Consider the following 25,262-nt stretch of genomic DNA (forward strand, 5'->3'; position numbering starts at 1 on the left):
TGCAGAACACTTATTCCTTTATAAGATTCTCACTTCAACAGATTGGCATGTTCACATCATGCACCTGAGAAACACCTATTACTTCATTGTTCCTACAACAAAATATATCCGGTGAACAGCCATTTAGAAGAACATTTTTCAGTTCAACATAACTATATTGCCGAATCTTTTCAGTATTATGCATGTACCGATAACATTTGTAAACGTTGAAAGCAAAAGTCAACAGTGATCAAGAAAGGAAAAACAACTTCTCAAGTTTTTCTAGATTCTTAAACCTCAATATCCGAACCCTAATCTCCTGGCCGCAATCACAGTCAAGTACCAATACGAGCCGAAAGAGCACTACCAGTGTATATGTTAACCATCAATACATTTAGAGGTGTGAGCCATTTGACTACAGGGTGGAAGGCACCATGCCTATGGTCATGTGACCACCCAGAGAAGATGAATTCTTTGTGGGTAAGGCAGTCCTCAGTATATTTCACAAGGATGTTCAAAAAGGTTGTCCAGATGGTAATAAAGAAGCCCTCTTTAATGATTGCATGAGTTGATCTTTAAACATTCGATTATACGATGTAATCTTTGGTACCCGGTGGAGATTTTCAGCTGCTCCTCTTTCCTGCAGAATGTTGTAATGGTTATCTATTGTGTAAGAGTATTATCTGTGACAAATATTTGGTCTTATGACAACTGATAGCCTAAGGTTTTTTTCAACACAGCTGGGAAACAGAAAACCCCAGAGAATGTCCCTCACAGATTATTTCCTTTGCACAACGTTTCCTCCAAGGGTCATGTACAACTCATGGAAATATCTTCTTGAATTCTATAGGTACAAAGTCCTGCTCATACGTGATTTTATATTGAGTTCATCTAGTGTTTGTCTGTTCACAAATGCTTTCTGGAGCTCACAAAGTATCAATATAAATAATAACAGAACTCCCTGGAGTCGAGATGCAACGATCTCCAACAGTAAAAAGAACAATTGTTACTTACCTGTAAACAGGTGGTTCTCCAGTATTGGTGTCTTTCATAGATTCACATGCTTGAATATTCCCCGTCGTCGGAGTGGGAGTCCCACGGTAAATAAAATAGCAATATATACATATATATATGTAGTAAAATATATACATAAGTAATCATATAATTAGTGCATATAGGTGTAAAACACACATAGTGTACCTATAAGAGAAAAAAACTCCATAGGAATACAATGGAGAGAGACAAAAGACCTTTGTAGTCTATCTCTGTCATTATGTAAGTCCGAACTCCAGCCAATCAGGCGTCAGCCCCTCTCTAGAACCTTCTCCTCAGAGCTTCTCACCTCAGATTTTCGTAGCACAAGAGTGACTGTAAAGTGCATGAGGAGAAGAGAGCCTCTGAAGGGAGGAGGGAGGGTCGCATGTGAATCTATGAAAGACACCAATACTGGAGAACCACCTGTTTACAGGTAAGTAACAATTGTTCTTCTCCAGTATTAGGGTGTCTTTCATAGATTCACATGCTTGAATATAGAATAGCTAGCAGTAACAATCACCATTGTTTCCATGCCAAATAGATTCAACATATATAGATAATCAATCTTCTTATGCATAAAAACAGTATTGAACAACTGTAACATTGTAAATGCATAATATATATGGAAACAATATGGAGGCGGGAGGAAGAGGCTCACCTTACTTAAAAAGATTGCGCAGCACTGCCTGTCCCACTGCAGCATCCTCCTCGCTTAAAGTTGCCAAGCAGTAGTGCTTAGTAAACGTGTGTCTGGTCGACCACGTAGCTGCTCTGCAGATGTGTTGCAAAGAGACTCCAGCAAATAAGGCAGTAGATGATGACACTGCCCTAGTGGAGTGTGCCCTCACTGGAGACTGGAGAGGTTTATTTGCCCTTTGGTGGCAGAAGACAATAGCTGCCGAGATCCAGCGTGCAATCGTTGGTTTAGTAACCTGACGTCCTTTATGACAGCGTCCATAAGCTATAAAAAGTTGATCGGATTTCCTGAAAGAAGCTGTCTTACTGATGTAGAACTTAAGACACCGCTTGACGTCCAAAGAATGTAATCTTTGTTCTGCAGGTGTCTGAGGATTGGCAAAAAAGGTCTTTAATATTACTGGCTCATTAATGTGAAAGTCAGTAGGCACCTTGGGTAGAAATGATGGATTGGTGCGTAACACTGCAGCATCCGGTTTGAACTGCAGGAACGGAGGTTTGATGGTAAAAGCATGGATGTCACTGACACGACGAGAAGACGTTAGTGCCAGAAGTAGAGCTACTTTCCAAGTGAGATATTTTAGGTCGGCCTTGTGAATGGGCTCAAACGGAGGTCTCATCAATTGTGCCAACACAACGTTGAGGTGCCACAACGGAGGAGGACGCCGAACTGGCGGAAATTTCCGGAATAGGCCCTTAAAGAATTGGCGGATTATTCTTGAGGAACAAAGGGAACTTGATCCATCTTGCCGGAAACGGGAAATGGCTGCTAGAAAAACCCTTAGGGTTGCATGCGACAGTCCAGAACTGGCTAGGTGCAAGAAGAATGGTAGCAATTGCTCTGCCGTGGAATGTATCGGATGAACTCCGTTAGCAGCACACCAATGGCAGAATCGTTTCCATTTAAACTTGTACGTCCTGATTGTAGAAGGTGCTCTTGCCTGGGCCAAAATATCCCTACAATCCTGGGGGATGTCTAGGTGGGCGAACTCATGGTGTTCAGGTTCCATGCTGATAAGCTCAGTGAGGAGGGATTTGGATGACAAATTCTCCCTTCGCTCATGGTAAGCAGATCCGTCCGATGTTGCAGGAGGATTGGCTGGCATTGGGACAGGAGGAGCAGTTCTGAGAACCACGCTTGCCGTGGCCAGCGCGGGGCTATTAGGATCAGGTGGCAAGGCTGTCTCCTCATCTTCCAAAGAACCCGAGGTATGAGGGGTATTGGAGGAAAGGCGTACGCAAATAGATTGCACCAGTTTATCAAAAGGGCATTCCCTTGTGATTGCTTGTGGGGATGCCAGCTTGTGTAATTTCGGCATTTCCGGTTCTCCGGCGTGGCAAAGAGATCGAGTTGCGGACGGCCCCATAGTTGGAATATCCTCTCTAGAGTGGGTTGGTGTAACTCCCACTCGTGGGTCGACGAGGAGGACCTGCTCAGGGAATCCGCTAGGACATTGGATACTCCTGGCAGGTGGACTGCCGTAAGCAAGATCTGATGACTGAGAGACCAGTCCCAAATTCTTTGAGCTAGCCTGGAGAGACTTGGGGATCTTGTTCCGCCCTGTTTGTTGACATAGTGCATACAGGTTGTGTTGTCTGTCTGTATTAGCACTGACTCTCCTTGGAGCAAAGGCAGAAACGATTTTAGAGCCAGAAAAATCGCCATGAGCTCCAACCTGTTGATGTGCCAAGATCTTTGATGTGTGGACCATCTTCCCTTCACAGAGAGATCCTCCAAATGAGCGCCCCATCCTTCCAATGAGGCGTCTGTTGTGAGTGTTCTGTCCGGTGGCAGCGACAGAAAGGACATGCCTTCCGTCCTGGCTGGAATTGCCCACCATGCGAGTGCTGACTTTATCTGATCTGTGACACATATCATGTCGTGGAAAGATCCCGTTACCTGACGCCACTGAGCATCCAGAGCTTCCTGGATAGGACGTGTCCTCAGCCGGCAATGAGGGATCAAGGCAATGGATGATGACGCCATCCCCAGAAATGATTTTAATAGTCTCACAGAAACTGACTCTCTTGATCTGATCAGAGCCACCAGTCGCAGCATCTTTTTGAGACGCTCCTGGGAGAGGAATGCCTTCGCCGACACAGTCTCCAGAGTTGCGCCCAGGAAATCTCTTTGTTGGTACGGATGAAGTTGGGATTTTTCCACATTTACGGACAGGCCTAAAGAGCGAAACACGTTCTGGCACAGAACAGTGTGTTGTCGCAGGTGAGTGCTTGACTGAGATTTCAGGAGAAAATCGTCCAGGTATGGAAATATTTGCACTCCCTGGAGGCGCAAATACGCTATTACTGGAGCCAGTACCTTCGTGAACACTCGAGGGGCTGAGCGCAGGCCAAATGGTAACACCTTGAATTGGAAATCGTGTTGACCCACTCGAAAACGCAGGAACTTTCGATGCCGCTGTAAAATAGGGATATGAAAATAGGCATCCTGGAGATCTATAGTCGCCAGAAAATCTTCCTGCAAGAGTAAGCGCAAGATGTCTACCAGCGTCATCATACGGAAGGATTGGCTCTTTATATATTTGTTTAGTGCTCTTAGATCGAGGATGGGCCTCCACTCTCCGTTTTTCTTTGTGATCAAAAAGAACCGGGAATAAAAACCTTTTCCCTTCTGAGACACTGGTACCAGTTCTATAGCTCCTTTTTGCCTTAAAAGTCGGACTTGATGCAACAGTTCTTTCATGTGAGCTGGTGGCGGTCCGGAGGGTGGAGTGGGAGGAGGGAATTTGGTGAATTCTAAGGCGTGTCCCTTCTTCACAATGTCCAAAACCCAACGGTCCTTTGAGATGGAGGACCATTGGGAAAAGAACAGAGAGATTCGACCTCCAACCTTGTCTGTCCGGGAAGAGTCACTGTCTCTTTGATGCGGATCCTCTGTATGAGGATTTTCCTCTATATGACTTGGAGGTTTGCTGCCGTGATGTTTGCTGTTGCTGTCCATAAGAGTAACGGTTGGACCCTTGATTGTAAGGTTTGTATTGTTTGTCTTTTCGAAAACTTGAGGAGGTGCCGCGTCCGCGTGCACCACGAAAATTACTCCGCTGAAATTGAAGGTTTCCTAGTGATCTAGCTGTTTCAGTGTCTTTCTTTATGGACTGTAGAGCTTCATCGACGTGGCTCCCAAATAAAGACTCGCCGTCATATGCCATGTTTAAGATCATAGACTGAACCTCCTGACGAAAGGATGTAGATTTTAACCATCCTTGCCTACGCAGAACAGCCGCTCCGGCAAGCTGACGGAAACCCATGCAGGCGATGTCCACTGCACAATCGATTATTTCCGCCGATGCCGCTTCTCCCTCTTGGAGCAACTTCATTGCCTCCAGTTTAGATGGCTCTGGTAACTCCTGAACCACATCCGAGATATCAGCCCAAACTTGTCTGTCATATCGTCCCAGGATGGCCAAGGCATTAGCTGCTCTAACCACCGTAGAGGCCATAGAAGAGAATTTACGCCCTATGGCATCCATCCGACGTCCGTCACGATCCGGAGGCGAGGTGATAGAAGATGCCGGATTTTTCGCCTTACGTTGCGCTGCCTGCGTAACGACCGACTCAGGTTTAGCCTGACCCGTGAGGCATGCTGGGGTTCCTATCGGTGCCTTATATTTCTTTTCCAATCGAGGCACCTGAGCTGGCAAGGTATTCGGTGTTTGCATTAATTTCTTGCCTTCTTCCCAAATAAACTCAACTATGGGAATAGCATGAGTCTGTTTGTAGGGTTGATTCTTGAAATCATAAAGGAAGCAATCTTCCTCCCTGCGCTCCGTTGTTAACTTAAAACGGTGTGATGCCCTTTCCATCAGTTGGTGAAAATTGGCTATGTCCACTGGAGGTGAATCCCCTGTTACTATTTGTGAGGGGGATGGTGTTTGTGCCTGGTAATTGTCCCACTCCGCCATATCATCATCATTGTCATCTACATCCCCATCATCATCTGGGATTTCACCCTCTTCTGGGTCCTGAGGGCCTTCCTCTACAGGCTCATAATGAGGCAACACCCTTTCCGGAACCTGTCGTGGAGGTACAGGCGGCATCTGTGGAGCAGGATTTACAATAGGTACCGGTGGAATAATTGCTGGAATCACCGGGGTTGACGGAACCTCTGAACGTTGAGGGGATAGAGGGAACCGTTGGTTGTAGTCGTCCAACATGCGTTGGAGATTAGTAATGAGCGACAGAGGAAGAGTCGCCGTTTTATGCTTCGGAGGGGCCTGGTGTATAAATACCGGATCCTCATCCTCACTACTGACATCCTGGCACTTAATAACCAAGTCGGATGGACTTTGTGCCGTTCCGAAAGACTCCGGTAACCCCTCGGATTCCTGATCCGAATCTGTAGCAAATAATGGTGAGGGAGGCTGTGCAACTCCCAAAGGAATATTATGTTCCTGGCTCTCCAAGCCCACAGTAGGAGGTAATGGTGTCCAAGAAACTCCTTCCCGTCTTGTTTTCTGGGTAGTCGCCACACCGCGTATTCGTACCCTTACGAATGTCTGTGGGGATGTACTCGTCGACGGAGCCGTCGTCGAAGGAATGATGGTCGACGGAATTATCGTCGACGACGTCTGTGGCAACAAGATTGCCGTCGACGAGGTCGCCGTCGACGGAGCCGCCGTCGACGGAGCCGCCGTCGACGGAGCCACCGTCGACGGAGCCGCTGCCGACGGAGCCGTTGTCGAGGTCTTCGTAGACAAGGCTTTCGTCGACGGAACCACCGTCGACAGTGTCGTCGTCGGGATCTTCTTTTTCTTCGCCGACGGAATGGGCGTCGACGAGCTCGACGACGTCTTCGTCGACGACACAGTCTTCGTCGACGGAACCTTTACCTTCTTCGTCGACGTCGAAGTAATGGGCACAACAGAAGTCACTGCCCTTGAAGAAGTGATGGTAATCGTCGACGAGGATAACGTCGACATAACGCTCGTCGACGACGAAGCAGCTGACGTCGTCGTCGGGGTCACCGTCGACGAGGTAGAAACAGCAGATCTCGTCGTCGGGAGCATCGTCGACGAGGCTGACAAAGTTTTCCCCGAGGAATAGGAAGTAGACGCCTCAGCAGCCTGAGAACAGTGTCCCATAGGCGACAAAGCAGTAGGTGAAACCACAAGGGTGGCAGTTGTCAGAGGCAAAGCCAGCTTCTTTTTCTTCAGGAAAGGAGATGGTAACTCCTGCACACTACTGCGCTTAGAGGCTGGTTGAGAACGACCAGAAAAGAGACTTTCCACATCAGAGGGAGAGTTATCCTTGTCCTTCAGTCTCTGTAGCCATAAAAGCAGGCGGCCTTCTCTGTCCTTTAGAGTTTTTGTAGAAAAAGTTCTACAAAACTTACATTTTGCCACCTCATGGTCAGGATATAAACAGTAAATACACTTACTGTGTGGGTCCTCAGAGAACAAACGCAGTTTTCCACATGAAGAGCATGGTCTAACCAGTGTTGCAGCCAGTGGGAAAGGTGAGCTGCAGAGGTCACCACCAGAGAAGCTGGGAGTGGCAGATGCCAGCGATCTTGGTGCAGATCAAGCACGCAATTGAAATCCTCGCCCAATATCTCCGGGATGTGAGCCCATTTAGTAAGGATTGTGGATAATGTTACTAGAAAGGTTGGCTGTGCAGTGTTGGGGCCATATAAGCTTCCCAACAGGACTGTCCTGCCATCGAATTGGCCTTCCACAAGTACATAGCGACCCTCAGGATCAATCTCAGACCCCATGAAGCAGAAGAGGACCCCCGTCCAATCCAGACAAGTGCACCTAGTGTTTAGCCAGTGTACGGGGTGCAGAAGCATTGCCCCGCCATCGATTTTGCAATCCAATACCCTACACCCTCTCCCAACCCCCGTTACATCTCTCCTGCAGCAGAGCTATCTGTGAGTCCCTCCGTCTGACATATTGCTGAACTGCATGCCACTTCCATGCAGTGCTCATTCCAGGGACATTCCATTAAACTATGACCACCTTAGTCATCTCATCCATGTAGTATGTGAATTAGCTTCTGGGAAAACTGCAAACTGCGGCACCATAGTCGCAGTAGGAAGCATACGATCAGTGTTGCATGGAAAGGAACAGGCTAGCGCACCGCATGATTCAACTAACTGCAATAACAGGACCCGCAGCTCCTCACCTAGGGCAACCCCATAACACGTGGCAACCCAAACAAGTAACAATGGGTCCCATAGTAGGGATGCTCGTAAGTGTGCAAGCATAAATACAGTAAATGCCCAGGAGTTAGGCGAGGGGGCAGCCAGTGTGGCCGTAGTACCATTAATTTGAGTCAGGCTGTAGGGGATAAACAGTACTGGTACCTTCGGGAGACACATTACTTCACTATCTATATCGGAAAGAATCAGGATCAGGATCAGGACCCTGGTAGGTCCTCCAATTGTATGCATGCAAGCTGCAGGTGTCTGCGCCATCACATCATCTCCTCCGCTGTGTCATATCCAGTAATACAGCAGAGGCCACACTGCTAGTAGAGCGTGAGGATTCCCGATCTGATGTACCGCCCTCCGAGAAATCAACTGACGGCGATCAGCCACAGATTAACGCAACTGTCAGAGCCTGAGCCAGTTCCTCCTTGGCCTGCTCTGGGGTAGGGCCCCCATGAACCTTTGCTCCTGATGGGCCCCTCGATTTCTGCGATGTGAGGAATGAGTCAATGTTGGCGCGCTTTACACGAGCACCAATTGCGTCACAGATGGACACATTAATTTTGTGAGGCACGGGGAGATTAAGTGATTTGCCCAGAATCACAGGATGTTGAGCGTCACTGTCGAGACTTTAACCCGGTTCCCCAGTTTCGAGGTCTACCCTTCTAGCCGTTGCTGCCAGGGCGCAGGCAAAGGCGGAGTGGAAGGTTTTTAGTGTCGCTGCTCCACCCAGTCCCAAGCATCCCATGGCTCTGTGAAATAAAGAACTCTTGCATCTGACCATAACTTTCAGCTTGGCTGGCAAAAGCAGCGAGTAGCAGAGGCTAAGCTGTCTGAGCTTTTGTTTAACCCCCAAGAAAGCGACTCTGCGGCATTGCACGGTTATGGTGTAATCTTTGAAAATAAACATCGTTGCTTTGGAGTGGCGCATGCTCTCTAGCGATTTGCAAAATCATGTCTTTGTCTCTGTAATTCCTTATACAGGCTACTACAAGATGGGGAGGGGCTCCCACTAGAGGCCGCCGTGCTGGGACCCAGTGGGCATGCTGCTCTATTAAGGAGTGAGCGGACAGCCAGCCAGCTCCACCTTCTGTGAGATCCAGGTCTAGAAGAACTGCACAGGGTCAGAACCCTCACTTACCTCCGTGATGCCCACAATGCAAAGGTTGCTGGGACAGGAGCTCCACTCTGAGTCCTCCGCCTGGACCTCCAATTCCTGCACCTTAGTTGTAATGGAGCGCACCTGGCCCACCAGATTCTTCATTGTCAGACACAGTTCTGTGATCTCCTGCTCAGTATGGGCGACGGGGTCTGCTAGTTTATGCTTGTCTTCACGTACTAGCCCCAGTTCAATAGCTACCGCATCCACCCTAGTACACATATCTTCAAAGGTATTCGCTATACCAGCAAGTATCTCATCCAGTTCAAGGCCCGTGGTCGGCTCAGACGAGGGTTGGGCAAGGTTAAAGACACTGCCAGAGCTGCCCATCTCGACATTGTGCCGGTCCTACGCCTCCCCTACACCCCTTGTTTACAATTCCACCAGCAAGCAGCCTTGCCCTATACGGACGATCTGGGGAGCGCAGTAGAGACGCCGACTGACCAGTGCAGACCAGCCAGTCCCCCATACTCCAAGTGAAGGGGCGGCACAAGCAGTCCCACCAGGTAGGAGTGCCCAAATGATGGCAGAAGACATTCCTAGTCTCACACAGACAGTCTCAGCAGGCACGACAGGAGACGCACACAAGTCTGCGCCAGGACATCTTCACACAAGGAGCAGGGCATTTGGAACCTGTTCCTACCGTTGCAGGACCTGCCACCCCATTTCCTGTGCCAGGGGGGCATGAGGAGTCCCACGGCTGCCTTCTTTGCGCGGCTCTCGGGTGGGTTATCAGCTATAAAGGGCAGAGGGGAGCATCCATCCCGAAAGCTCCCTGGCCTCTCTTGGTCAGGAAGCAAGTCAAGCCAGCCTTCCAACATAGTATAGATAAGGATCACTCCAACTCCACCAATGTGACTGCGTGATGCACCGCCTCATTTAAGGCCACCCTGTGGTCATCAGTCTACCAGGCATCCTCACATCAGATTATACTGGGCCTAGTCCCCCGTATATGCCCACCAGGTACCAGAATGGCTCCCAATCACTACTCCTCCAGTAATGTTCAAGGGGAGGAGGAAGACACCACCACCTCCCCTGAAGAACCAGGCTGTAGGGTTTCAAGGCAGTCAAATCAAGGGATCCTGCGGCATGACCACGTTAAAGGCTCCAGTCGCCATTCAGGAAGACCACAACACGGGCGTCCAATCTGGCCATCTGAAGCCCATCTGACATGCCTGCACGAGGCTTACCAGCGTGCCTCCTGACACACTCATGTCATAGTCTCAATCAAGCGCCAAATGCAGAGGCGAGAGTAGGGGGAAGCAACGGGGGGAGGGGGGAAGGCTGGTAGTCTCCTGCAATCCAAGTCTGTGTCCGCACAGGATCCTTGCCTGTCCTGAGCCCAACCCCCAGCTACAGTACAGGAGGCAGCCACAAAATAGATTAAGCACAGGTTGGGAGGCCACCCAGGCTCCCGTACTCCAGTCCAGGCTCCTGCTGCGGGGTTCTGCTGCGGCAGTCACACGGGCATAGGTATGCACCAGGCACCTCCCCGACCAGTCTCCTAGGGGCTGGAGTCACACCGGCACGGCCACCAATATCCAAGCTACCCCGCTGGGCGTGTAGCAGTGTGGGGACACTCCACTTCAGCAACCGGCCACGTAGTGGGCTCTGCAGGCCCGGAGAGGCCCACAGTCAGTAGCGGAAATACAGGGCAGGGGATCTGTTGATGGGCCGACTGATCAATCAGTGCGGCCGCCTCTCCACGCCCCGAGCCACTACAACTGGACCCCTGAAGGTGCAGATGGTGGTGGCATTACTGGATTGTGAGTCTCCAGCAGAGCAGTCCTAAAGCCCATCTGCCATCTTGCAGCGCCTGGCTATGCCTTGTCAAAACTGAACATTATGCATTTATATTGTGACCGTCATATATGACACAAGAGATGCTTAACAACAGAATGCACAGTAATTTGCATTGCAAGTATTAAAAAAGGCATCCTGCCTGGCCATTTATTGTTAGCACTGCTATATAATACAATTTGCCATTAGTGTTGGACTTCAATTACTTTTTTGGTAGTCCACAGTATCTGTGTGTATCTTGCTGCTTGAAAAAAGTTAATGGTACAAGGGAACTTGCTCAACACCGTGCCACAGGTTATTCCCATCAAGGCAGCAAATATGTTGAGTTGTGCTAGTGAAATATGAGGATTATAGAAAAAAATATATTTTTAGGAAAGTAGCCTGTTAGGAGACAGAATTACTGTGTCATAGGCAGGGCCATTAGAATTATGCAATTCTGCGGGCGTGACATTTCCCCCACAATTATAGATTTGTTGCATGTGTCGCATAATCTATAATTTGCTGCATAATCTGCAGGTTTTAACAAAGAAAATGAGTAGCTCAAATGGATCGAAAGTTAATAAATCAGTGACATCAGCTGCTGTGCCATAGATGACCCTTTGCAACGGTTGACTTGATAATATTTCAGCTCTGGATTACTGTAGTTGGATGTTAAACTGGTACTAATGAGGTGAAACCTTTGCCCAGTGTTAAAATGTAAAAAAGAGACCACATTATGAAGTAATATTATCATAAAATGTGCTGCATGATGTTGAATCAATTGCCTTTTTATGTTGCATAATTTAGTGTACCGTTCCACCCAATTCGATCGCCCCTTGCCACATAATTGCATTGATCCTGGTGTAACACTCAGTTGAAGCAAGGTGTGACTTTTACAAATAAAACAAATTATTTCGCGGATAGACTCAAGAATCTAATGGTTGTGGAAGGTCTATGATATATTATCTGTGTATGTAAAAACATCACTGTAGCAATAAGAGTCGATTTTAACAGAGAGACAGCTTTGTATTTTGAGTTGGTTCATGTGGATTCCTCCAGGAAGTCAGAACTTTACTAAAAGCTACTGGAGAATCAAGTAAAAGGAGATGAAAACAAAAGAAAATATTGAAACCTATCTTTTTTTGCTGTGTCAGTCCCTTCAGCCAAGAACAATTAATTCAGTAGGTTATCAAAGGGTAATGAAGAAATGCATTAGTTTTGTAAATCGTTGACTTGAGACAGAAAGCCATTTCATAGTGTAGATGACTTTGGAGAGGCAGGACTTGCAATGACCAACTCTCAAGTGCGTTACTGAAGATTGTTGCAAGAAAGCCTGGAGATCTACAGATGTAGAGTCAGCTCTGCAAAGGCTGAGCTGCATTTATCCCACATGGTCCCTTTTCAAGGGGTGGACAAGTCCCTGTGGTTTTTAAATTTCACTAATCTATTATTGCTCTGAGATGGGCTAATGTTTAAAGTGGTGCTTGTAAAATCACAACGAAAGAGCAACAGCATATGAGTGGCAGTAAACGGAAGTCCCATTCACAACTTTTGACACTTCACTTCATCACAAGTTATCCATCTCATCCGATGCACCCGGCGATATATTCAATGTATGTTTGATAGTAATGGAATGCATGTATGCCCATCATCCCAGTTTATCATCCTTCTTAAGAACTCAAAGACTATTTTCCTTAATTAGGAAACAGCCAGATTTTAAAAAACAGTTAAGCAGCTAATTAGAAACTCCATTACAAGAACTCTGCCAGCGTGAGGTGAAAAGGCATTTGTGATTTTATGGTGATGACCGTCATTATGGAAAAGCCTTTCAAGTAACATTCCAAAGAATCACGACTTGGCTGATGAAACTGGAATACCCCCTTCAGGTGAGAGAACACTTGGTAGTGGGTCTACAGGAGTGAAATTAAAATCAGACTACAGGTCTGCTTCATGTTAAAAGACCACCAAAAATCATTAGTACAAATGATTAGCACTAAACAAATGCCACATTTCAATTCAGACTTGATGGATGTCTTTGGATATACCTTGATAATTTTATTTATTTCTCAGTTGCTAGCTCACCAACCTGATTAAAAGAAAAGTGTAACCTACCTTCTCCTTTTCGGGGATCTGCTTCGCCTGTGAAAGAAAATACACAGATGAGATTATAATTCCTAAAACAAAAAACAAAAAACAATGATTTACATAAAAGGCAAAGGTAAAATATTTATTGAGAAAGGTGAGGCTGACAAGAGAAGTCTTGCATACTACAGGGAAGCACACAGAGCCAAGACATTTACAGTTTGAGAGTCTTAATATAGTAACCGAAAACCACGTACAGATCTTTGTAGACCTAAATTGAAACCAAGTGTTTAATGCAGGTCTACCTTGAACACAAGGAGAACCATTTCTATATGAATGTATTGGGAAGGAGTGAAAACGTCTGAAAACATCAAATAAAGCTCTTCCAATGGGCCCTGCATTTCCTTCTGAAAGAGTGGTGCTTGGCTGTGTCCTTAGCAGAGTCTTCTGGTTTTTGCTGAAACTTAAGTAGGCAGCATTGGTTACCAAGCACGGTTGCTGGAAACGACACAGGGAGGTGATGAACAGTGAGTAAGTAGACCATTCTCAAGGCAAGACCCAGAGATTCTAATTTTCAATTTCCTCTGGAACTCATATTTTTCATTGATAAAATAGGAAAGTCACTATGCAGTTTTAAAAAACTGTAAGAAGATTTTGCTAAATGACCATTTGCTAACATTGATGCCACTATGCAAAGTAGTAAATAACTAAGTTTAGTGTTAAACTGATGCCACCCACATGCTACAGCAGTAGAGTGATGGGACAAGGATTGTTACGAATCAGACCCTGGAATGTTTTCTCAGGAGAGATGCCTGAGAGCCAGTTTGTAACTGACCGGGCTGCTCAGCCTCCAGCTGGCTGGTTGTGGGCTGACAACCTTTGTCAAGAGCTTGTTTTTTTCCATATTCTTATACAACCTCCCCTTGCCGCCATTCACCATCCCAAACACTACTAATCAAGTATCAGTTTGAGGGCCAATGGTCCCATATTCTAGTCCAGGCACTTCTGCACAAAGGTCAGACAAATTTTGATGTGGTACACCAATGACATTGTCTGCCTGAAACCTTGCTTGGAATTTACATACACAAAATTAAATTCTTTTGATGTTTACTGAGGTTTCGCTAGTAGAACATCCATTGTGGACTCATTTTCAAATAAACTCTACTGATATATCACTCTTTGCATTAACCATGAAGAGGGTCATTCAGTAAGGAAATAAATGAGGAGATTCCACTTGAGCCAACATATATGTTTTGCAATGATTCCGGACGACTTTTTACTGGCTCATATTCGCATGCCAGAAAACTATTCTCAACAAGGCATTTTCTCTAAGACTGTTGATATTTACGTCTGTGGAATGTTTCGGGCCACAAATCTGGCAAAAGAAACACTTTATTGCGCTTATGCTTAGTTTCTTTAATCACGGCCACCCCCCTTCAGTGCATCATCATCCAATGCGGGACCTTGTAACTCCTCTATTATATTTCCAGGGCTTCTTTGAATATCATCTTGAGATTTGAGAAAAGGCATATTTTTCAACACATCTACATAACCATTAAACAGTTTTAAAATAAAAACACTGAATTATAAGGCCAAACTAATTATTATAGGAACACACAGTAGTATTGGAATCTATACCAGATGCTATGCCTGGCATTACCTATGCTGAAAAACCATTTTGCCCAAAACATAAGATTTTGTGATCTAATAGCCCAAATCACAATATTTTAAAGTGAGCAACTGAGCCACTAGACAACATCTCGTATCTTCACGCTTAGTATTTTTGGTCCTGTGCAAACTGGGAAGTGTTGGAGTATTTTGTTTCTATAATCAACCTCAGTAAGACGAAAAATATCACTATCGACTCAAAACAATGTATACGTCTTTCAAATTCCATTGAGACATGTAGTACAAACAGAAGATTGTTTAGACCCGAACTCCCCATCGAAGGAGATCATTCAAAATGGCAAACTTTAATCAGAACTAGATGCCTGAAACTTGATGCAAAATGCTCCAATTAGAATTAAAACTATTTTAATAATGGAAAATCTATTCCTTATAATTGCTGCTCCAAATATATAGTGACAAGAGTTTCCATTTTGATGGTAACCCATAAATGATGTCGAAATAATACTGCAGTAAAAAACATGGGTTGCTTGGGTCAGTGCAAAGTTTGAAACTTTATGCACGCCTCTTGTATTTTTTTTTTTAATAGTGATTTTGAATGCCAGGTGAGGGAGGTCAGTATACATAGTTACACATTAGGAAATCACAGAACGCAAATATGAGAAGATATTGTGTGAACTAAAGATGAGCACTAATTTCGACCATTACCTCCTTGGTGACCTGCTCCGGCTCCTCCTGTAGCGAGGTGACGGAGATCTACGTGGTCTGTCCAGATCTCTGTAGCTTCGTCTGTGATAATCTGGCGTTGGAGCTCTGTCCAGCTGAAAATCATTGAGAAGAAGTAAGCTTATATTTAAACAATGACTGGTCACTAAAACAGCTGCAACTTATATGCTTGAATAAATAGTAACATACAGAAAAATACAGCTTCACAGCAAAAACACAGCATCAGGTCAACGTATGAGCATCAGTTTTAAAGACACTTTAAAAGATTGCAAAAACAGCCATGGTTCAATGTGGCATTTAGCTTGGCAAGACACATTTTAATACTTTGATCACCACAGCTGATAGCATTTGGCGTAAGAAACTCAGATCTGACAGACAGCAGTCATGTTTCACTTGTGAGGAGTCAGGCGATTTTCAATTGAAGAACTACAGATTAATTTCAGGTTTTGTTTCCATTTCATTTCTGGGGCAAAAGGTATCCTAGCAGTTTGCCAGGTGAGAGCAGGAGTTGTGTGATACATAGATTGCCATGAAAAATAGATCGTTTCTACTGAAATAGTTGACTAAAACAGGGAAATTGAATAAAATGTAATAGGTTAGTCTGGAAAGAGTTGCCCAAATGAACAGGAGATAGCACAATAGAAACTGCGATGATTGCATCATAATGGTCTTTAAATAAAAATAGAGGGGGACTGGTGTAAGTGATAAGAAAACAAGCCACATGTAGAAATATTTTGTCACAACACGCCAACAGAAATGGTGGGAAGCTCTTCTTCTAACAAAAGCTTCATATTCAGTTTCTGTAGCAGTACAACTATGTTTTTGTCAAAGAAATTAGGCATCACACTTTTTAACACCGATAAAAGAGGCATTAAACTTTCTAAACAATGTCCTTACTTCTTGCACTGAAAGGTTACCATAAATCACTAGGTAACTTGAAATTAATTCTGAATGTCTTGCATACAGACATGAGAATGTGAGCCAATGATTCACTGGTTTATGGCTAGGAAATAAAACTAGAAGCAGGGAAAGTACATTTGTATACACCAGGCTAAAATGGTGCCTTATAATGCTTTGGGGTTAAAATGACCATGTGGCTGCAAACAGGTTTAAAGATAGGTCAACATTCAACCTAAAAAGCATCGGTTTTTCTCTGGATGAATTTAGTGTGGCTCAAGTTAAGGTTACTCCCTTTTGAGAACCAGACTCACACAATCCTACTTGTGCCTTGTTGGAGAATTTACTTAATAAAAGACATCTCGGCTAACCACAATTCAAACAGATGTTCTAGATAAAATCACCAACCTTCTCCTCCTCTTCCTCCTCCTCCTCGCTGGACTCTACATCATCCATATCTTCTTCCAGAGCACTGACTCGAGTGTCCAGCAATTCTGCTTCTTCCAAGACATAGCGTTTCTAAAGGAACAGATGTTCAAAAAACCTATATCAGGAGCCATTCTGCTGATCACATAGGTTACCACGTTGTTCCTTGCTAGGTTAAGAGTGATCAAACAATTCTATATGGTTCAGTAGGCGCATTCACCTGGCTCTAGATGCAGATTCTGAGAAACACCGCCTATTACATTTGTTACAGTGAATATTCCCCTACCCCAAAATCTATTTAATGTTTAATCTGTGAATCGGAGTCATAATCTTAAACTTAACAACCGTAGCCAGCATTTTGTATAATAGCTCTTCTCAATCACCAACACATTCCAAATCAATGTAACAATTTTGGACAGAGATCGCCACCCACCTTTCAAACATGAATGGTGAACGTCTAGTATATAAAAACACTTAATGCACCACTTCCTACATCAGTACCATATTCCGAAAAAAGGAAGGGAAGATATATGAAAAACAACGAATGTCAATTGTGGCAGCAAGAGTGTATGAACCATGTTTTTGTTTCGTTTCAATTAAGTGGCTTACTTTTAAATTTGTTATGAACTAGAAGTGTATCTAATAACATTTGGATTAAGTATAAGAAATGTTTAACTGCGTTTCAGATATGAACATTCAAGTGGGAAACCCAGTTCTTCATTCTTAGGAGTTTGACAGACGGCGTACCATACCATTAGATAATTGTATTGAAAGAGACAGGACTAGTGCTTTAGGAGAAAGTTCCCACAAAAGTGGTACTCCAGTGACTTGTTCGGCAGAATACAGTTTCAATGAGAAACCCTAAGCTTACTACTCGTAGCTATGGCACAAAGAAGCTTACTTTTTTCCTCAGAGAAAACTTAATATGGTATTTCAGTAGCACCTAACCAACATTAAAGCCAAGAAACTAACTATTAAAATTGCTAACCAATACAGTGAAAAGAAGAATTTAGTAATTAGAATAAGACCAAAACAACAAAACTGAACAAGGGAATTAAAAAATAAGGGACCAGATGTACGACCCACCAATTTGCGAGTCGCAAATTGCATCGCATTTGCGAATCGCAAATTGGGATGCACAACATTGTCCAAGACACTGTTTGCGATTCCCAGTGGGGTTGAAAATTGCATGCCTCATGCATATTAATGAGGCTGTCGGAATTTGCGACCCCTTTGGGAATGGCTGGCATTCCCAGGGATGGTGGCCTGCTGGGGTCAGCAGACCACCATGTCTGGGACTGCTTTGTTTTTAAAAAATGTTATTGAGTCATCAGATAAAGTAATCAACTAGGTTACATGTATGTCATAAGCCTGTGTAACAACATTATTGACCTGTGATACAGCAGGTTGTGGTGGGGGTGGTTCTAGTACGAGACCTCTGAAATCGGCCCAAGTACTGCTTTTAAATAAAGCAGTTTTAAAAAAAAAATTTTTTTTAATGCAGCCCATTTTCCTTAAAGGAAAACGGGATGCATTTATAAAAAAAAATAATTAAAAAAAAAAAAAGAAACTTTTCAGTTTCATTTTTTAAGGGCAGGCAGTGGTCCCTGGAACCACTGCCTGCACTTAAAAATCCCCTTTTGAGAGCCACTTACAAAGGGGAAGAGGTCCTCTGGGGACCCCTTCCGTTTGCGAGTGGTTTACTACCCTTCTGTGAAGGGTGGTAAACTCCGACTGTTTTGCGAAGCCATACATAGCTTCAGGAGTCGCTATTAGGAAGGGACCCCTTGGAACGACCCTTCCTAATAGCGAGTCGCTAATCCTATTTTGCGAGTTGAAAATTGATTTGCGACGCACTAAACAGGATTAGTAAATGGGCCACATGTTTTTTGCGGTCGCAAACGGGTCTAAAACCCATTTGCGCCTGCAAAAAACTTTAGTACATCTGGCCCAAGATTTTTAAAGAAAATTTCAAAAATGCTCCAACTGGTACAATTGTTAGTCCATGGCAATAGCCCACTTCTACACATCAGGCACCGAGTTCCTGTGGGCTTCCAGGCAGTACCAGGGGTGACAGTCACTGTTAGAAGTGAGTTTTCATCACATCCAAAAGGCTTACTTCGATATGGACTTACTGCAGCCTGGATTTCAGCAATTCAGGCTGCCATCGCATGCCTCAATACATGTTTTTAAGTTATCCATGTGAGAGTTGCAATCATTTAGTGAAGCCCATATGCAACACTCCAATTTTATGCCCCAGGTACTCTTTGTACTTTAGTAATATTTGGGACTTGAAGAGCCCACTACTACTCTTCTGGGGCATCCTGGTGCTGAGGAATTGCACGGAAAAGACAGAGGAGAGTCCGGTTTTCATTTTTTCCGAAAATATAATGATTAGCCTCAGCTCGAACAGTTACAGAGAGACAATTCCAACATATATTCCAACATATATGGGGAAGGACTTTCCACCTTGGCACGCTCTCCTAATTATTGGGACTATGGTCAGATGGGTTTAGCAGTTTAGAGTGCAGTCAGGAAATAAGATTACGTGTCCTGCCTGATGAAGAGAGGGTCTTTTCGCACAAGCGAATGAGGACACATACAGTGTGCCTTGAATATCACTCCTTTTGCCACAAGCAGCCAGTGAAGAAGTGTGGAAGGTGGAAGACCTAGAAAGAATCTAGCATGGGTATTATGAAGAAGTTGAAGCCTGGCTAATAAAGTCTTAGGAAAAGGAGGTGCAGTAATTCAAGGCAATAAGTGTGGTAGCGTCTTTGATTGTTTTGCGACAGCTCACTGGAAGAGAGCAACATCCTGTGCCAGCATCCTTAGGTCAGATGGCAGGATATATCAAGGAAAAGATTATGGCTTACCAAACAAGCCACTAATTGTTACATCTGACACCAATAATAAAATAGCACTGCTTTCTAGTTCTCCACTTCGTTTGTTACTCATGTTGCGTGATTTTGATTTGCTTACCTATTTTTAGGTCTCACCTAGGGAGCACTTGTGCGGTCTCTTCGAGACATGCTGTATTCAGGATATGAAGCAAACACAAGGAGATGATGGACGGAGCGCTGAAACTTTTCAGACACCCCCAGTCACAGATCTGGGTTGAATCCATCATGTTCTTTAGCTCACTTCCCCACCCCGGTTCAAACACAGGTATATGCAAATCTTTCAATCAAAGCTTTATTTCGACATGTGATGTCATAAAAGCACAAAATGCATAAAAACAGTTACAAATACATTATAAAACATGTCATAAGAAAATCCAATTGGATGGTATGCAATAAATATCTAAAAATTTATTAAATTTGGCAGCTTTGGAAATAAAAAAAAGATAAGAAGATTTAACTAGGACTAATAAATCTCTGCCTCATCAACCATGTCCAACCTAGGAATTTGGCCACCCCGCAAACTATAATAGTATTAGTAGAAGTTTTAAGAATTCTCAGAGCTTCAATATGATCCCTTGTTCCTAGGAGTAAACAAACAGGCCTAAGCCATTTCATTCTAGGTAATGAATAGGCTGGGCAGGCGAAAAAAAGGTGGGGGGTATTTTCGATATCACCAGAGCAGAATGGACAATCTGGAAGGGTCTTATGGGGGGGATTCCACTTGCTGGTGCGGTCACGAAGGGGGAGGGTCCCGAATCTGAACTGGATAAAAAGAGATCTATCCTTGGGCTTGGTGATAAAGTCCAGGTAAGGTTCTAAAAGAGGAATAGATTTATGCTGGTAAAATGCCTCTGTCAACCTTCCATGGTTAGGATCTCTTAGTTCCGAGGCATCCACCCATGCCCAGAAAGCTCGTTTGGCTTCCTCCTTGGATATTGGTGCCCCCAAAGGCCGGTCAGAGGTGAGGCCAATTGCGACCAAAAGTTTTTTAATATTTGTGAGCCACTCAATTTTATGGGCTCCTCGCATGTTCATAACCTCCCTGAGCCCATCGGCATAGTTGGAAAGCTCAGGGGTGCGCCACAGCCGCGCCCAGTATAACAGGGGGCGAAGGGGCTAGGTCTCCAATTGAGTGCCTACCGAAGTCACTCAAAAGTGGTTTGGTTGGGGTACCCCTAGGGAGAGATACAAGTTCTCTAAAGAACTTGTTTTCATTGGTCACAAGGGCGTCTACACAACTGAAGCCCCATAGTTCCGCGCCATAAAGAGCACTAGCTACCGCCTTTGCAGCATAAATGTTTAATACTGGGGCAATGGGTTTAGTGGTAGAGGCACGGAATTCCTTTCCCAGGGCTCCAGTTACTCGTTTGTGATTGAGGGCCATTTTGTCTATGTGGGGCTGCCATTTGAGCCTATCAGAGATTCTGATCCCCAAGTAATCAAACTCCCTGACACGCTCCAGTGGTTTCCCATCTAGGGTCAGGGTGGAGCCGGAGGATCTAGTAGGATTAAAATAGAGGAGTTTGGTTTTGGCAGTGTTAATGACAAGACCTCTCTGCTCGCAGAACAAGGAGAAGCGCTGTAAAAGCTTCTGTAGTCCTGACGGTGTTTTTGAAATTAAAAGCGTGTCGTCCGCAAAAAGAAGGGCGGGGACTTTGTCGCCCGCCAGTGCGGGGACATCCGCGTCAACTTCAAGCAGATAGGAGACTACGCCATTCACAAACAATGTGAAAAGTGTTGGTGTCAGGACACAGCCTTGGCGAACCCCTCTGTTCACCGGTATTTTGTTGGTTTTTTGACCCTGGGTCCCCCATCTGATGCAAGCAAAGTTGTCTTTGTGCATCCGAATAAGAAGTTTCAGAATATAGGATGGAATTCCCAGCTCCTCCAGAATCAACCACAAGCGATCGCGAGGGACCAAGTCGAAGGCGGTCTTGAGGTCAATGAACGCAAGATATAGGGCGCCCTTGCCGATGGTTACCGCCTTCCAATAGAGAAGCATTAGCCTAAACGCTTGGTCTATTGTGCTGGTGCAGGCCCTAAAGCCTGCCTGGAACTTTGTCAGGATCCCTTTTTCTTCCACCCAGGAATGTATCCTCTCCAGGAGGACCCTACCGACCAATTTCTGGCCAGAGTCTATAAGGCTAATTGGGCGGTAATTCGCTGGGTCTCCCCTGGAGCCCTTCTTAAAAATCGGGATTACTTTGGCACCTTTCCAAGACTCGGGCACCGACGATCCCTTCAATAAGCCATTGATAAAAATTGTAAAATACGTAGCCCAGCCATCGGTGTTAGCTTTGAAAAGGTCTCCCGGGATGCCATCAGGTCCTGGGGCCTTGGCGGATACAATCTTATCAATGGCAATTTGAACTTCTTTCTTCTCAATCCTTGGAAATGAAATAGGGTCAGGGAGTGCAGCTATGGGCCTCAGGCAGGTGGAAGGGTCCTCCACAACCTCCACCCCCGCAGACAGGTTCCTAAAATGGTCGAACCATTCCCTGTCCGTGATGTAGTTAGGGATTTGAGCCTGGTCGTGGTTGATAGATCTTCTCAAGATAGACCAAAATAGCTCGCCATTTTTTGCGTGGCTCGCTAGTTTAAGAGAAACCCAACGCTGTTCCTCCCAGTCTTTCTTTGCGGAAGTAAGTGCTTGCCTATAAAGCAACCTCGCTAGCTTGACCTCACCAGGATTGTTAGATTTAATCGCAAAAATTAGACTGTTTTTCTTTAGTCTACAGTCTTTGTTAAACCACTCATTTTCTGGCTTAACTCTTGGGTTAGATTTTTTCCTATGGTCGAGGAACAGAGTGCCAATTGAGTTCATAGTTTCCTCATAAACTTTGGTATAGCTAGGCATGTCCTTAGGTACTGAAGAAAGCCTAGAAGTATGGTCAATAAGGATATTCTCCAGCGTGGCAAGTTTTGTATTGCACAGGACAAATTTGGACCATTTGAGGAATCTATTGCAATTAGAGGGCTGGAGCGTCTTGGTCATCATTTGCGTTCCAAAGTGAGAGGTTGTATCTTGTCTATGCCAAATCTCCCGCATACTGAGGGACAGAGGGTTATGGTCGCTATTGATTGATGGTGTTACAATCATGTCGACGACAAATTTCCATCCCCTCCTGTCGATCAGAATGTAATCGATTCTACTTTGGCTGGCAACCCTATTAAAAGTGTTGGCACCCGCTAGATCGGAAGGTGTGCGACCATTGGCAGCTCTTAGGCCAAATTCTAATGCCAAGGCGTTCATTTGAATTACGGCCGGGGACCATCTTTTTACGGTGTTGAGAGAGAGTAAGGGAATGCCCCATCTGGTGTCCTCTTCTTGTATGCCCAATATGTCATCTGTGGCAAGCGGTTCAAAAGAACAATTAAAATCACCAGCGACAAGAAGATGGGAGTTAGGAGGGCATGTGGAAAGCATTTCTGAGAGGGCTGTGATGGTGGAGGACTTAGCGCCCCCTTGGGTACCACGAGCATAGACATTAAAGAGTTCCCAAGAGGAACAAATCTGGGTGCCTTTGATGATAAGTCTCATTATGTCTGGCGTGGAGCGGCTATCAACGGTGACCTTCAGGTTGAGATCTGCCCTAATCCAGACCATGAGACCACCAGAGGGACGGCCGCGGCCGGATGAGATGGCTGATATAAAAAAACAACAGAACCCCGGCTTGTACAGTGGTTCGACACTCCAAGTTTCCTGGAACATACATATGTCATGTTCCTCTATAAATTCACTCCAGTCAGGGAGATCTAGCTTATTACGTAGGCCAGCTACATTCCAGGAGACAATCTTAAAAAGACTAGAAGTGATCACCCTGGGAGTAGAGGTACTTGGAGGATGGTTTTGGAGGGGGTCAAGATTAATGGTAGACCTCTGAGGTATGGTTAATGAGGTGATATGCAAATCAGTCTTGACCCTGTGCCTCATGGGAACAGTCCAGACCGAATTGCCAAGCCAAGTCTTCCCTGGACCCGAAACAAGCATCCTGGGACCGGTTTCGGGCTAACAGCCCTCATCAGCCAGGCTAGCTTGAATCCAGTGGCAAAGTAAGCAAGTCTGGGCATACCCTGCCAAGTTAGGGCAAACAAAGCAAACACAAGGAGATGATGGATATGGGCATTAAGCACTGCCTATGTTCAGCCCACCTTTACAATTGGCTCCTCTTCCTGTCCTTTGTAAATGATGCATTTTGATTTGTCAATAGGCTTAGTAGTCCCTCCTTAGTACCTCCTTTCCGCTGTTGTTACCTCACGTAAGGACAGCCCCTCTAACATGCGACCTTACTCTCTAGCTTTCATTAGCAGTTTGGGATAACTACTTAATTAATGTCTTGCTGAAGCAGGTATGGCATGCTGTTCGGCCGCTTCTTATATATCTAGCCAGACACAGCACTGCCTTTTTAAAGCACCGCTTTAGCGTGGCGTCTACCCCCACTTTCTTTTCTTATTTGCGGCTCGCAACACAACTTTTTTTTTTTTTTTTTTTTTACAATTTGTTTACTTTTCTATCCAAATTTTGACAACTTCTATATTAAACCAAAAATAGGCAACCTTGTTAATTTGTTTTTTGAAAAAAAGGTTACTGTCAAAAAGGATTCCAAGATTTTTAGCAGGAAAAGGAGTTGTTGTAATAGTGCTAGACCAGTTGGCCACCAATTGGCAGTCCTTAGGAAGAGAATCCTCTTAAAAATAGGACTCCTATTGTTTCTCTCTGGTTAGCTGCAAAGAACTGTTCTTCATCCACAGAGCAACAGTAGACATGCAAGTCGTCTCAGATCATCATTAAAATAAACGATGATTTGATTTGAATCAAAACAGCCGGGTGAAGCCAGAGGAGTTAAATAGTGTTGGGCTCAGGGTGTACACTTAATGAATTCTACAATGAAGAAACTTAGATTAAGAACAGAAAAGGGGGAGGTGGACGACCTGTGATCAATTTTGAAGAAAGAAAATAAGCCAGTCTAATGCATTTTTCTGGATGCCAAGATTGGAAATACAGTATTATGACAACATAATGGGAGACAGTGTCAAAAGCAGTACAAATATCTAACATGATCAGAGAATGATGCAAGATTTGTCATCCAAAAAATGCCTTGTACAAGACCCACCATTTAAATGATTAGAAGGTACAAAATTGGCAGAGCTGCCATTGATACAATGCAAAGCTCCACGAACAACACCCACATTATCTGCCTAGCGCTACCATTTAAGGGATGCAATGGACCAAGAGTTTCTTTCCAACTGTACAATACAACGGGCCAAAGCTGGCATGTAGAAGCCTAATAACATACATTAACAAGACTAAATGATTTAACCTCTAATCTAGATGACACAGGACAAAAAAACCAAAATAGTTTAAACGTGCCTCTTTATTAAGAGCTGCAGTGGCTCTACACACATTGGTGTATTAATGGACTGAGTTTTTGACCATTTACTGCTCAAACAGGACAAATGAACAACGGAGAAGGCACTGCACAGGTAAGGTCACCATTAAGGTGGTCAATCACCACTTTCGTTGGATAGCTGTTTAACTCTAAAGTATCAGAAATGTTAGACAAGGACACATTAACTGAGCTAAATAACATTCTGTCTCAACTAGGATAGGTCCTGGAGACTTAGGAACCAAGTTTAAAGCATCCTCTTGAATATCTCTGATTATGTCTCATGTGCTGGAGATTAATCTGTAAAAGAAAATCTATGATCTTTGAGAAGAGCTACTTACCCAAGAGGTCTTACCAGTCCAAAGGCCCGGTGCATCAATAATGAAAGCCAGCTAAAGAGA

General features: G+C 44.7%; 1 protein-coding gene across 2 annotated transcripts in view; it reads right to left on the bottom strand.

Moving 5' to 3' along the window:
* PRPF38A (pre-mRNA processing factor 38A) overlaps positions 1 to 25,262 on the bottom strand; it is a 288,792-nt gene that overhangs the window by 35,474 nt on the left and 228,056 nt on the right. For both annotated transcript variants that reach the window (XM_085602618.1, XM_085602616.1), the window contains 3 exons: positions 16,557 to 16,667; positions 15,234 to 15,346; positions 12,930 to 12,956 (listed from right to left, as the gene is read on the bottom strand). In XM_085602618.1, coding sequence (XP_085458744.1) covers positions 12,930 to 12,956; positions 15,234 to 15,346; positions 16,557 to 16,667 — 251 coding nt within the window. The remainder of the gene's footprint in view (positions 1 to 12,929; positions 12,957 to 15,233; positions 15,347 to 16,556; positions 16,668 to 25,262) is intronic.

Source organism: Triturus cristatus, chromosome 4_2 (genome assembly GCF_964204655.1).
Source record: "Triturus cristatus chromosome 4_2, aTriCri1.1, whole genome shotgun sequence".
NCBI classification, from domain to species: Eukaryota; Metazoa; Chordata; class Amphibia; order Caudata; family Salamandridae; genus Triturus; species Triturus cristatus.